At 55.5% G+C, this 14,555-nt stretch overlaps 1 protein-coding gene across 7 annotated transcripts; it reads left to right on the top strand.

The window, feature by feature from the left end:
- The first annotated feature begins 4,135 nt into the window (after positions 1-4,135).
- Clcf1 (cardiotrophin like cytokine factor 1) lies at positions 4,136-13,597 on the top strand. Of its 7 annotated transcripts, none has more exons than XM_052193542.1 (4): positions 4,136-4,334; positions 5,565-5,659; positions 10,207-10,373; positions 12,147-13,597. In XM_052193542.1, the coding sequence occupies exons 3-4, from the start codon at positions 10,221-10,223 to the stop codon at positions 12,639-12,641; spliced, it is 648 nt and encodes a 215-aa protein (XP_052049502.1). In that variant the 5' UTR covers positions 4,136-4,334; positions 5,565-5,659; positions 10,207-10,220; the 3' UTR covers positions 12,642-13,597. The 7 variants fall into 7 exon arrangements, with proteins under 7 accessions (XP_052049502.1, XP_052049481.1, XP_052049487.1 ...); XM_052193527.1 differs by lacking the exon at positions 4,136-4,334 and adding an exon at positions 4,360-4,466; XM_052193534.1 differs by lacking the exon at positions 4,136-4,334 and adding an exon at positions 4,801-4,999.
- Positions 13,598-14,555: the final 958 nt, after the last annotated feature.

Here is a 14,555-nt window from a genome sequence, read left to right as displayed (position 1 = left end):
AGTCAAATGGCCACAGTCCCTGAGGTCAGACAATGCTGCGTCCCCAGCCCTGTTCTATCATGAGTTGGTGGAGTATGGCGAAGTGCCTTCACCTGCTTCCTCCTCAGTTTAGGAGAAGGACAACAGATGTCTCATGAGGTTCCTACAAAGGTAAGATGAAAGGGACAAAGACGGACCTGAAAACTGCTGCCACTGAGGAAAGGGGAGCTTGGTGTTTTAAAAGACTATGAGAATCTCTAAGCCAAATAACCATCAAGAAAAGACTTAGCAGGAAGGTGGATGTGGATTTCTGAGTTCAAGGCCGGCCTGGTCTACAGAGTGAGATCCAGGACATCCAAGAATATACAGAGAAACTCTGTCTCAAAAACAAAAACAGAACACAACAAACACAGGGGACAGGGAGGAGACTCACTGGCCTGGTCGGGCTGAGGAGCCACTCCTGCCTTCTTCATGTATATCTGGGCCAGCCTGTCATTCTGCCCACAGCCCCTTAGGGCTCCTCTGTTTTTCCTTAGTAACCAGCATGGAAGAGGCCCTCAGGAAAATGTCTAGTGACAAATGAATTAAAAAATGTCTCTATACCCTCTGCGGGCTTCTCCAAGCCCTTCCTGATCACCTGTCAAGAGGAGACCAGATTAGAGGTTTCCCTACCTCCAGAATTGGAACATTAGGCCTGGACCTTGTCAATGCCAATAGCTATAGAAATATAGTATTTTGGGGGTACCTAGAGAGCTCCCTCCCATAATGGTTATAAAAGAGGAAAGGGAGGGAGAGGGAGAGGAGAAAGGATGGGATTATAGCCAGTCCCTGAACTAATACCCAGTTCCGTTTAGTCCTTCCTTGGAGGGCAGTTTGGTTGCCAGCTCTTCTCCACACACACCCCCCCCCACACACACACACACATCACATTTCTTGGGTTCCTTTGTCACCTCCCCGTGGAGCAAACTCACTGAATACCGGAAAAGGAGAGCGATGAGGTCAGACCTTACTGCACACTGGCCAACTGGAGCCCAGGTACCCTGAGTCCCAGCCTCACTCCCACCCTCTTGATGCTGCTGGGAGCTGTGTGGCTGGTGCCTAGTGGACTCTCGCACTGTGCCTAGTAATGGCATTTAATAAGTGTCCCCGAACCCAAATTCTTGAAGGTAATATTGGGATTTCCACTTGTTTGTTACAAGACAGAGTATCCCAACAGAACCTGAGAAGGCAGCCTAACAGGATCTCACAGGACAGAGAGGAGGATTCTCTTCCTGAGGATACTTATCTGGAGCTGGGGGGAGGTATCTAGTTTCTCCTGCAGCCTCTCCCCTACCCTCACTCCCAGGCTGTTGGAGTTGGAAGGGCCCTGACCAGACTCTGAGATCCAGCAAGCATGAGGAAGGGAGAACAGGAGCTTCACGAGTTCTTCAGCTGGAAACCAGAAGACAGCACCTGTCCTGCCCCACCCTGCTCCACAGAAACCCTGGGGGGCTCTCCTGATTCACTTTCCTTTCTTCCTTCTCCCCCAGATTCCAGCAGCCCACCCCTACTGGGGATCTGGCAGGAGGCAAAGTCTTTACTCTGGCCCCCACCCCACCCCAACTGGCAGCTTCTAGCTTGCTGCCTTTGCCCAGACATGGCAGAGGGGCACTGGCAGCTTGGAGACAGAGCTGATTTTCCTGTTGGCACTGTAGGAGTTGGGGGGTGGCCCCCACTGGGTGAGGGGAGAGGGCAGAGAGGCAAGCCCAGACATGGGGCTAAGGGAGAATTTGACTTTCCTAGAATGTGGGGTCACTACATTAAGAATCAAAAGGCAAACAGGGAGCCTCAGGAGCCATGTGTAAAGCCAGCTGTCCTGTGCCCGACCTGAGCTGAATCTACTGGGAACAGCTGTCCACAGTTTCTGCAAGCCAGTGCTGTTGGAGGCACAGCTGGGTGAAGTAAGCCTGAGGAGCCCTCTCCAGCCTTAAGAGGGCATTCCTCCTCATCGCTATCTTCCTTCCCCTTCCGTTGCTATGGCTCTCCTCATGCTATCTGTCTCTGTGTCTCCCCTCTCTCTCTTTTCCCAGGTCCCTTCTCCTTCCTCCTTGCCTTTCCCGCCCCCTCAGCCCTCCTTACTTCTCTCTTCATTGAGACTGTTCCCCCTGACTCAGCAAGGTGCTTTATAAGGTGCTGAGGGGCTCAGCCAAATCCAAACCACATTGTCTGCAAAGCTCACGGGGTCTGGGGGTGGTGAGCTGCGGAGCTGCACAGCCCACGCCGGGCTTTCAAGCTGCTCCCCTTCCCTTCCTTGCTCCCTTCAGAAGGGGCAGTAGATGCTAGGGGACCTCCCAGTCCACTCCGGGTCACTTACTTGTGGGCATCTGCCTTCTTGACCTTGGCAAGAGCACCAAGAGATGGTTAGGCTCAGTGGCCAAGAATGTCATTGAGACTCCAGAGCCCGGGCGGGTGGGAGGCTGGGGAGGTGGGGGAGGGAGGTCTAAGCACTTTTCTCAGGGCCCCTCCAAGGCACTTTTCATCAGAGCAGCTACTGATGCTCTAGAGGCCCCTGCCCCCACCCAGACCAGCTCTCCGTTCTCAGCGTTTTCTTCTAGTTCAGAAAAAAAAGGGAGGGGGGATGAGGGAGAGAGAAAGGAAGGGAGAGAAGGAAAAAAATAGAAAGAAACAACCCAACAACAAAGTCTGTCCCACTCCAGTGAGGTAATTGAAAACAAACTTCTTCCCCACCCCCCCAGCCCCCCCACCCCCCCAGTTCTCCAGTGCAGAGAAGGGAAGTGCTACTCTGGGAACCAGCACTGGCCATGACTGATGCCTACTTGACCCACGGGCTGGAGGGGCTGTGCTGGACTGGCAGAGTGCCCTCCTTCCCCAGGGGTACCAGCAGAAGTGGGGGGGGGGTGAATATCTCATGCCATTCCAGAGACAGACATCACCTTCCAGGGCTGGCTGCCACCGTATCTGCCCCTGTTGAGACTACAGATAAACAACACAGCAACTTATCAGATGACTTAATTGGTAGTATGCTTCTACAAGCACCCAAGACTTGGGGACCAAATGACTGTCCCCCAAGAAAAATCACAAAATGGGGCTGTCTCCAAGCCCCAGATGACAGCTGTTTCCTCTGCACTAGCTCTCTTGCTCACTCGCTCTCCCTGGCAGCCCTTTTGAGGGGGAGGAAGGAGGAGGAAGGAGACCCTCCTGGGAGGGTCTAGGCTTATGGGTCCCCTAGGTCTCCCACTCACACCGTCCCAACCCAGGCCTGAGGGGAAGGAGGGAGAGTGCTCGTTGCCAAACCACCCCTACCTCACCACCGGAAAAACCAACAACCCAAAACCCCAAAGGGAAGAGGATGCCAAATGTCTCGGTGGGGAAACATTTCACAAACGGGATACTGGGTCTATCCATGGCCTTGAATCTTCGAGTTCCCGCTGAGTCACCAGGGAAGCCTCTGGTGTTGAAACTGGTCCGGTGCCTTGTGCTGATTAATGAATTACAAATCCCCCACCCATGTGCACTCTCCCTGGTCACTGGGAAGAATGAAAACCCTTGTGATGTGAACTTAACTGAGAAGCTGGGCCCTGGTGCCCTCTCCCCTCCTCAGGGGGCATTGTGAGCTGGTTCGTCACCTGCCCCAGCCCCTGGTGCCTCACTTAGCTCTAGCTTTTGGAAGTGGGACAAGTGGCGGGGACAATAGGCAAGGGGGGCGGTCAGCCCAGACAAAGGGCAGCAGGAAAAACACCATCACTTGCTTGGAGGCCAGCTTGCTGGCATTTGAGAGAATGTGTCATTGCATTTACTCAAGTGGGAGGGGGAGGGAAGGTTAGAAATGAAGAGGCAGAGGTAGAGTGGGTACAGGGACCCTAAACCCGGCAAGGAGCAGAGGGAAGGAGGCCAGCATGCCCTGGCTACACCAAGGAAGAAGCCCACACCAAGGCCAGCTCCCTTTCCAAGCTCTCTAGAGTTTGCAGAGGGACGATGCCCTCCCTGCCCCCTCCCCCAGGAGGCCTAGGGTGGTACCGTCGCAGCCTTGCCTCACCTCACCCCCCCTCAGTGTTGTGGGAGGGAGAGGAGCCCCAGAAGCCCTCCCTTCCCTCCTCCCCCCTCTTCCCCCCACCCGGGGAGGGCTGCTACAATTTGTGGTTACAGCTTTACACGTCAGAAAAAAAAAAGTTTGCAGAATGTCCCACACCGAAAAAAAAATGCGAAACCGAGAGAAAAAAACCTGCGAGTGGGCCTGGCGGATGGGATTATTAAAGCTTCGCCGGAGCCGCGGCTCGCCCTCCCACTCCGCCAGCCTCTGGGAGAGGAGCCGCGCCCGGCCGGCCCGGCCCCCAGCCCCATGGACCTCCGAGCAGGTAGGAGCCAGGCGTCCGAGGCCGAGGCCTCCGCCCCCGCCCAGCACCAGTGAGATCCGGTTCCCGTCCTCCTCCCCACCCTCGAAGCCCCAAGCCTGGGCCGGGCCGGGGAGCAAAGCTCGGGCTGGGGAGGTACGGCCGGGCGCCCTCGAGAGGGGCCGGGTGGGGACGCGGCATTCCTGGAGTCCGCTTGGCGGAGCCAGGAGGTGGCTGAGAACGCGGCAGGGAGCCTGGACAACCCTCCGACCTGGACGGGCAGCCACCTGGAGCCACGGCGAGGCGGGGTCCAAGGGAACCCGCGGACACAGCCCCGCGCCAGAGTCGGGGCGAGCGAGTCCGAGGCGGGCAGCGAGGGTGCGGGGGGGGGGGGGGGCCGCGGCGCGAGGGAGGAGGGGGCCAGGAGAGGAAGAGGGCGGGAGGGAGGCAGAGGGGGAGCCCGCGGCCGAGCAGCGGGAGGCGAGGGGGAGGCCGACACCTCGGGCCGCGCTGAACTCCTTCCTCGGCCCGCGGGGAGGGGAGGAGGGCGCGCGAGAAGAGGGCGGAGGGCAAAGCAAACCTAGCTGGGCCGGGCCGCGCCGCGCCGCGCCGCGGGACTCCGGCTACTACGCTGCCCGCGGAGTGGCCGGAGCCCTCCATGCTGCCCACCGCCTGGGAGCCAGAGGCAGGTAGGCGCGGCGGGATGGCCGGGGCCCCGGGCCCGCAGTGGCCTGGGAGTGATTACTGCGGGAGGGAGTTGTGGGGGAGACGCAGCCTGGCCGGACTCAGCAGGGAAAAGTCCGTCAGCGGCCCGGGAGCGCCGAGACTGCCGGCAGCCCCCTCGAGCGGCTGCCTAGCTAGGCGGCCCGTGGCAGGAGGGCGGGCCAGGCAGGGAGCTGACGCGCCGGAGCGGGCAGCGGCTCAGCCGAGCCCCGAAGCCCGGCGCCCGGACCCGCCTCCGCCCCCGCCGCCGCCGGGAAGGGAGCAAACGGGGGGGAGGCGGGGCCGGGGGCGCCGAGGCCACACAAGGGGAAGGCGCCACCGCCGCCGGGAGGGGTCCGGGATCGAGAGGTCACGGTCGAGAAGGTAGGGCCAGCGAACTGCCATCTCCCACCTCCCCAGTTCTCGGGGCTGATCCCCTCAAGCAAAGTCCGTGTAGCTTCTTCAAAAGTCCCCACACCCATGTTCTCACCTACCTTTCTATTACACTGGGGTGCAGAAAGCTAAGAGATCACCAATCCCCGTGTTCTCCAGAGCCTAGGAGCAGGAAGAACCTGCCAAAAGAAAGAGGGCAGACAGGAGGATGGATGGATGGCAGCAGCAGTCCGAATTTTAGAGAAAGAATAGAGGTGGGAAACATCATGCACCTTCTCTCTCTCTCTCTCTCTCTCTCTCTCTCTCTCTCTCTCTCTCTCATTGTCTCTGGCAGGCATCTGTCTCAGTCCAGTACACACCACCATCCCGACCCCCCCCCCCCCATCGGACTTTTCAAACAGTCAAGGTGCACCCTTCTAGCTCTAGTGTCCTGTAGCTACACTTCAAGGAAGAGGAAGAACAACTAGAAATGGAAGCCGGTGACCCTGGGCAACCCCAGAAGTGTCTGCTGACTGGAGTAATGGGCTCCCTGGCTGCACACTGAAATGTCCAGTTCACACTTCTGCAAGCCAGCCCTACACACTAGCTGCTGATTCCCGACACTTCACATTCCTCCCCATAATCCCACCTGCCTGTTCACACCCTGGCTCCTGCACTCTCTGCAGCCCCTCCCACACCCTCCTGTACACTCTTGACCACAACACCCTCCCAGTTCATCCGCGTGCACGCACGCTTGCTCTGGGCAATTTCCTTCATTTCTTTTCCGGCGGCCTCGGCAGGCTGTTCAAGCACAGGCTGTGGCTCTGCTCTCCTTACCCTGAGACACCAAGGGCCCTCTTGTGGCACATCGCAGCAGCTTTTCCCTCAGCCTCTGCACAGCTCCAGGATTTACTTCACAAGGAAAGACCTGCCTTGCCTCCCCTCCTGCTGCTTTCCCCTGACACTGGTCTGTCTTTTGGACTAGAAAGGAAGAGAAGGGGGAAAATAGGACTGTGTGAAAGGGCACAGAGACGGAGCCCCACTGCATTCATCTGGGAGGAGCCTGAGCACAGTGCTGCACCTTATGGGAGCCACTGCCACCAGATGGGTTCCTGGGAGAGCTCAGTCTCCTCACTTCCAGGCCTACCTCTATTCCTCACCAGCCATGGGGGAAGGGAACCTGAGACTGCAGAAATGAAGGAAAAAAATACAAGGGGCAGCCATTCTTGAGGATGGAAAGACTAGGTTTCTGTGGGCCTTTCTGTAGGACCCCTGGATCTCACACCACTTCTTAAGACTACTCCCTCCAGTTCCCCTCAGTGGACTCCAAAGTCACCCAGATGCTAGTTCTGATATGGATTGAAGGCACGACCTTTCTTCTGGCTCCCATATTTAGCCTAGACTGTAGAACTTCTGAACCCAACGTCTAGGACTTACAGCTGTTAGCCCCTGGTCCCAGGTGCAGTCTCCCCCACCTACCCTGGACATCTGCACTGCTGAGCCCCCCACCCTCACTGAGGGTGGTCAGCCTGTGGGATGGGCAGGAGGGAGGAAGGGTGCTGAAGGCCTGCCTGTGTAGCATGTGGGGGTGGCCTTTGGGCTTGCCAGGGCTAAGGCTGTGTGTGTGTGTGTGTGTGTGTGTGTGTGTGTGTTCATGGAGGGGGGGGGCTGGTTTCCCAGGGCCCAGGGATCTGGATAGAATTAGGGGCTGGCCCTGGCAGGGGCCAGGATAGGGAGTGTAGGGGTGCTGCAGCAGGAAACGTGAGCTGCACTCATTAGCTGCTCACGTGCTCAGCGGATTTATAAACACAGAGAAGAGGATGTAAACAATCAGTGGGCAGCAGCCAGCAGCAGGGCTGGGACTGGGGACAGGCCGGGGCTGGGGGAGGGGGCTGGGATGCAGCCTTAGGGTGGGGTCCACCTGCATACATCATGAACTAGAGAGAAAAACGGGGAGCTGGGGTCTACAAACCTGGGCATTGGGAGTCCTGGTTCAGTACTCACACTGAGGTCAGGTGCTCTCTGTCCTGGCCTTCCAGCTCCGCTGCCTGAGATATGGGCACATCTTGTTCAAGACAAGAGCTCTCATAGGACAGAGCAGAGTCCTATACTTCAACTCCCCGTTCACCTCTACTAGCCTCCACTCTGATTCCTACTGAACTCCCATGCTTCTTTCTGGTTCTCTCTAGGGCTGGCCAGTAGGCTCTCCTTCTGTTCTCCCATGTCCCCCACCCCCCAGCTTGCAGTGACATAGTTACCTCAGAACTGAAATATTCCTGGAAACACCGGCCTCGTCTGGTTAATTTCATGAACCGTTTTTCTGCCCAGATGACTTAGCTTTTGTTTATCCAAAGGCTTTTTCTCCCCTGTTGTCCCGGTGTAAAGAGCTATTCTCCCCAGAGATGTCCCACAGAGCCCAGAAAGGGAGGAAGAAACAAGTTTCCTGCTAGGCTCCTGACTGTATCTCTTGCTACAGGACAGACAGCCTAGTCCAGGATTCTGGATGACAGGGCTGCCTTCGGCAGGGTCAGGGGAAGAGGCCAGCCAAGCCTCCAGGTTCTGCTTTGGCAGGACTTTGGCAGTGCCGCTGGCTTGCAGCACAGCCATGCTCCATCCTAAAAGCTGTCCTGAGACTAGAATAGCCATGCTCAACTAGTCATGGCTCCAGACCAACCCTGCACGATACTAGGGTCGGACAAGGACTTAGCCAGATGCTAGCTTGCTATAGAGGAGACTTGGACATATGTGGAGACACAATGATCAAGGAATAGAAAGTAAAAACAGGTAAAAACTGGGGAAACAACAAGGAAGAAACACAGGCTGCAGATGGGAGAGAGAAAAGTGGAGCCTGTTTGTCCAGGAAGCAGTTAAGTGTCTGACCCTGCTGCCTGAAAACACGTGTGAGCCAGGCGGTGGTGGCGCATGCCTGTAATCCCAGCACTCTGGGAGACAGAGGCAGGCAGATTTCTGAGTTCGAGGCCAGCCTGGTCTACAGAGTGAGTTCCAGGACAGCCAGGGCTACACAGAGAAACCCTATCTCAAAAAAACCAAAGCCAAAAAGCTAAAAAACCAAAACAACAACAACAAAAAAGAAAACACATGTGAACTCGCGCGTGCGCGCGCGCGCGCGCGCGCGCACGCACACACACACACACACACACACACACACACGATAACCATTCTGCCATGTCCCACCTGAAAAGCTAGCGAGTCAGGCCCCTGCACTGAGTATGTTTGCTATAGCAAAAGCCCTCAACTGCCTTCTATTCTAAATGTGACAACCAGCCCTGAATAGTAACCTCTAGAGCCCTAAAGACTTGGCATTACAACAGACTCTAACCCTAATCTAGTCTCCATGCCTCCTTAACTCCAAACCCTATCCTAAGTATGACTACAGCCAAATAGTTAAGCCTATCCACTTGTTTCTAAGAAACATGTCATTATAGAAAAATCTGGAAGTATAAAATGTAAACTAGAGGAAAGAAACCACTTGATCTCATACCTATCTGAGCTTAAAACCCAGACTAGCCCGGCTTTTTGTGACATGCCAGACACCAGTTTGTCTGATGGGTAAAGCAACACATTCACATATCTTGGTCCTAGCTAACATTCTGCCTCCCAGACCTAACCACATCCTCCTCCTGGACTCAAATCTCAACCACACTCACTCAACCAAATCCCAGTCTAAATTCATCTGAAATGGTAAGACTAACCCAGCCCACTGCCTATTATATTCCTACCCTGTCCGAGCCCTGATTTTTATTTTGGACCTCACCTAAAAGTTTCTTTAGAAAAGCATGTTTCCCACCTGATTCTGGTCCTTCTCTCAACTCCTGGCTTCTGGAATAGTCAAACCCTCCATTGTCTTCTGTGGATCAGCCTCCCTCTTTAAACTCACATCTTTCTCCTTGGTGCTCCCCCTACAACACCCTAGATACAGATAGGGGAGGCAGGGCCTGACAGGACAAGCCTATAATCCCAGCTACTCCGGAGGCTGAGGCAGAAAGATCGTAAGTTCACAAGTAGCTTGGGCAGACCCTGCATAGAAAATAGAGAAGGCTGGGACTATAATTAAGTGGTAGAGCACTTGTCTGCATGCACAGGCCCTATGTTTAATTCTAGGACTACAGGAAAGAAAAGGAAGGGGATCAAAGGTCTACATTGCTCCCACGAGGAATGCTGCATCTCCTTCAGTTAGCCCCGCCCGGCCCTCACAGCCCCCAGGAACTGTATCCTAGTCTATCCCCCCACCTTTCACTCCACAGACCATCTTGGACCCTTGACCTGACCATGACTGGGGAACACTACTCCTGCCTCCCATGGCTGCTGCCTCTCTTCTCGTCCTTCCACAGGACTGTGGCTTACTGCTCACAGCTTGCCAGAGCTAGCATATGCCATATTCCCACCCCTTAATTCCTGCTGCATGGGACTGGAAGGCTTGGCGAAGAGACTGGGACACAACTGGAACTCTGGCATATTGATACAAAATCCCTAAAGCCTGGCCTGCCCCTCCTAATAGACACGTGCACACATATTTGGCACATATAGGGACATAGATGCCAAAGATTTTCAGCTAATAGCGGTCAAGTATCTACTGATAGACAACAAATGGCAGGACTGTGTCCTTGCATGCATACCTCCACATACACTCTTGGACCAGAAGTCTTCGCCTCCTCCATTCCCTTCACTTCCCCATCTGGTCTCTCTCTCACCCCCCCCCCATTCCTAGCCCAAGGTGGGGACAGACACCTGAGGGGCTGCCAGCTGTTTCCCCATTTGGGCCTGGGCCCACCCTCATACTTCTTGCCCGTCCTATCCACAGGGGACTCGTGGGGGATGTTAGCTTGCCTATGCACGGTGCTGTGGCACCTCCCTGCAGTGCCAGCTCTTAATCGCACAGGAGATCCAGGCCCTGGCCCCTCCATCCAGAAAACCTATGACCTCACCCGCTACCTGGAGCATCAACTCCGCAGCTTAGCTGGGACCTACGTGAGTATCCCTTTCATCCCTTTCCGCAAAGAGGAAGCAGAGGCTTTTGGGAAGAGAGAGCATGGGGCAGGGGTCCTTGTGAATGATGGGGTGATGAGAGGCCCTTTGGGTTCGCACAGTTTCTCCATCTGGCCAATCTTCTGCCCTTCCCTCTCAGGTGCCCCCCCATCTTGGCCCCAGGAGTAGGCATGTGGGCAGGCCTCGAACCCGCCTTGGCCCATTGCCCCATTGGCTGCCAGCCCAGCTGCCTGCCTCCCCCTGGGGGCTGGGGAAGTCTCTTCTGTTTACACCGTGTTGTGGTGTCTCTTGCAAGGGTGGGGCTGGGTGGGGATGGAGGGGCCCCACCTTCTATGCTTGTGTTCCAGCTCGCTTCTACCCCCAGACCTGGGGCCCTGTTGTTCTGGACCCATGGGCCTCCCTCTGTCTGCCTCTCCCATCCTTCACAGACCTCTTAGGGGGTCAGAGGAGGGGCTCTACAAAGAATCTAGGGCAAGGGGCTCAGGGTATGGAGGGTGGTTGTACCATAAGAATTTGAGGGTACTCTAGAGATGTTCACAGAGCCCAGGAGAGACAGAGAGAGGAATCGGAGGCACTGAGGACCACAGGGAACAGGCCCCTCTTCCCGTGTTCCTCTTCCACATCCCAGACCCTAGTCCTGAGCCAGGGAAGAAAAGGGGAGGAGGTGGCGGGGGAGCTGGCTCCAGCCCCAGGATACACCGAGGAAATTAGTTTGTCTCTGTGCTTGTCAGCGTGTGAACCTCCCCCTGGGCCCGTGCCTATCCCAGGCCTCGCCCCTCTTCTCTTTCCCTCCCAGTTGCACATCTCCCACATCCCCTTCCCTGGGCCTCAGGCCTTTCCTGAGACATTGGCAGGGCCTTTGCCCTCTTCCTATACTCCTCTGCCTGCCACGCCCTTTCTCCTGTCCTCTCTTTAGATTTCCTCAGTTTCTTCCTTTACAACTCTGCTTCTAGCAACTGAATTTTCTTTCTGGGGGTAAGTATGTTGCTATCTCTTGTCCCTTTGGCTTAAAGAACTGGGCCTGTTGAGGAGGAATTTTGGTGTCACCAGATCCCTTTGTCTTTGATACGGACTCTCCTCTGCCTGGTTTCCCAGCACAGAAAGCCTCTGCCTAAGTCTGCTACCCTCTCTAATTCCCGACCCTTTCTCTCCTAACTTCCTCTGCCAAATTTCTTGAAGGAGTCGTCTACACCCTCTGCCTCCACTTCCTCTCCTCCCACTCACTTGTTAACCCCTGCAATCTGGCTTCCAGGCCGAGGCATCCATCTCTCGCAGGCCATCAGGCATCTCCAAACCTGAGACAGCATTTTCTGCGGCTCGCTCTCATGTTCTGCAGCTGCCCCGACCGCGGAGCTCTGCTGCCTGCCGTCCTGAGCTCTCCCCTGGCCTGCACTCTCAGAGGCCACCTTCTGCCTCTCCAGCCTGGTCTCCTGGCTCCTCCGGCTCCTCTTCTTCTCTGCCCTGCCCTGTGGTGGGCATTCTCCACCCAGACAATCAGCACGTCCCTCCTGAGTGGCTCCTTCTCCTTCGTGGTTTTCTCTTTCACACCTCTCCATAGGAGAGCTCATCACCTACTGCTTCACCTGTCTCCTCCATGCAAATGACACACTTGCTGGAAAAACTCGGGAGGTCTATGACCAGAGGCCTCCCATGTCCGGGGTCAAGAGCAATAGAAGCTTTGGGAGGAGGTATCTCTCTGGTGGCAAGCTGGCCACTCCGCTCTGCCCCTTCCCCATTGCCCTCTCCTTTTCACAGCTGAACTACCTGGGGCCCCCTTTCAACGAACCTGACTTCAATCCTCCTCGGCTGGGGGCAGAAACTCTGCCCAGAGCCACAGTCAACTTGGAAGTGTGGCGAAGCCTCAATGACAGGCTGCGGCTGACCCAGAACTATGAGGCCTACAGTCACCTCCTGTGTTACTTGCGTGGCCTCAACCGTCAGGCTGCCACAGCTGAACTCCGACATAGTCTGGCCCATTTCTGTACCAGTCTCCAGGGCCTGCTGGGCAGCATCGCTGGTGTCATGGCGACTCTCGGCTACCCACTGCCCCAGCCGCTGCCAGGCTCTGAGCCAGCCTGGGCCCCCGGCCCTGCCCACAGCGACTTCCTCCAGAAGATGGATGACTTCTGGCTGCTGAAGGAGCTGCAGACCTGGCTATGGCGTTCAGCCAAGGACTTCAACCGGCTTAAGAAGAAGATGCAACCTCCAGCAGCTTCAGTCACCCTGCACTTGGAGGCCCATGGTTTCTGATCTCTGACCCTTAACCCTTGCACCTCCAGCCCCAGTCCTGTGCTTCCATTGTGGGGTGAAAAGTCCTGTATACCAACATTCGTTGAGCCAGAAGCCAGACCATGGGAGCTCTGTCCTCCTCATCCTTGGATAGGGAGTGTAACTCAGTAAACCCTCTAGCTCCTCGAGTCCTAGGGTCTGGGGGAAATGTACAGTGGGCACCAAGAAGTAATGCCTGAGGGAGTTGAATGGCTCCGTGGGTATAAAGGCTCTCTCCCTTCCTCCTGCTTTCTGCTTGCCACTTGCCAGTATCCACTCAGTTCCTCATGTGGCATTTGTAGAAACACCTGGAGGGCATGGGCGGGAGCCACTGTAGCATGTGCCTTTCTGGGATAAGGCCCCTTGGCTTCCCTCCCTCTCCCTGGATGGGTATTGCTCCCCTACCCCAATAACTACATATCCAGTTCAGGAAACAAAGTGACTGATCTAAAGAAGAGTGTGATAGTAAGAGGAGGGGTAGGGTCTATGCTGGAGATGGCCTAGAAACCAGATGTACTTCTAAAAGAGAAGGGTGGGGCAGACCAGACCCAGCAGTCACCAAGACAATTGGTGGCATAGGGTGGAAAACAAAAGCCATGTTGAGTGTTAGGACCTTGCCTTGAAGTTTCCTGCCAGCATCTTAGTGCCCCCTCTCCGCCCCCTTTCCCAGGGTATCTGTGGTTGCCTGGGCTGGGGACGGCAGCCATAGCCACAGCCACAGGGTTTCCTGAAAGTTTACATTGCAGTAGCATTGTGGGGTGAGGGGGATGGCTCCCCCAGGCTCCATCCCCAGCCCCACCCACTCATGACTCTAAGTTTGTTGTATTAATATTTATTTATTTGGAGATGTTATTTATTAGATGATATTTATTGCAGAATTTCTATTCTTGTATTAACAAATAAAATGCTTTCCCCAGAACTTGGGACTCTTTGCCTAGCAGGTAATCTTACTGGGGTGCATTGCTGGTGAACCTAGCCCTGCCTGCGTGGTTCTGTCTCTTTATGCCATAGAGGTACACCGGTCTTGAGGTACATGCTCTTTCTGCTGGCTCTGGAGCAACCCATCCACTCCCTTGCCACACCCACAATGCCTCAGTCCTCCCAGATAGCTGAGTGTGTCTCGTGTTGTCTGCCAGTCTTCCTTGCCTCTGGACTGCTTGTCTGGTCTCCCAGGTTTATCTGGCCTCAAGTTTCCCCACTCTAGCTCAGCCTTCGCTTGGTGGGACAAACGGTTGTGCTCCTCTCTGACTTGCTAATGACTCACCGCTGACATCTAGGTCCCAAGCTCCCCTGGCCTCCATTAGTCCCCCTGTCCCTTTGCTCCTTCTTTCCTGCTCTCCCTCCTCCTTCCCATTCTCCCTCCTCCTCCTGCTCCCACGCCAGCTTCTTTTATCTCACTTTGTAGCCTAGGCCACCATTGAACTTGCAGTCCTGCTTCCCAACTCTGCGGTGCTGGTTTAAAAACACGCACCACCATGCTCTGCTCTTTTCCACTGTGTGGCACCAGCCCAGGGTCCAACCTAAAGTGATGAATTCTGTAAGTGTGGAACAAAGCAATCTAGAAACGGGACTAGGATGGCCACTCACAAATGTTAGGATAGGATACAGCAGATTTACTTAAATGTAGAGAGACCTAGGCGATGGGCCAGTGAGATGGCTCAGTGGGTAAAGGTGCTTGCTGCCAAGCCAAACATGAGTTTGATCTCTGTTACTCACATAGTAGAAGAGAACCAATAAATATTAGGAAAGGTTGAGAGTCAAGCAGGCAGACCCATCAAATGAAAGTGTAAGACAGATGGCAGTACCTAATGGGGGAAGGCCTTGGGCTGAGAGCATGTAGGGAGGAAGCGGTGAGTCTCTCCATTGATGTGTGTAGTGCCTGGCACATAGCAAGTG

This window comes from Apodemus sylvaticus, chromosome 1 (genome assembly GCF_947179515.1).
Source record: "Apodemus sylvaticus chromosome 1, mApoSyl1.1, whole genome shotgun sequence".
Classification (NCBI taxonomy): domain Eukaryota; kingdom Metazoa; phylum Chordata; class Mammalia; order Rodentia; family Muridae; genus Apodemus; species Apodemus sylvaticus.
This window is presented reverse-complemented; position numbering and strand designations above follow the sequence as displayed.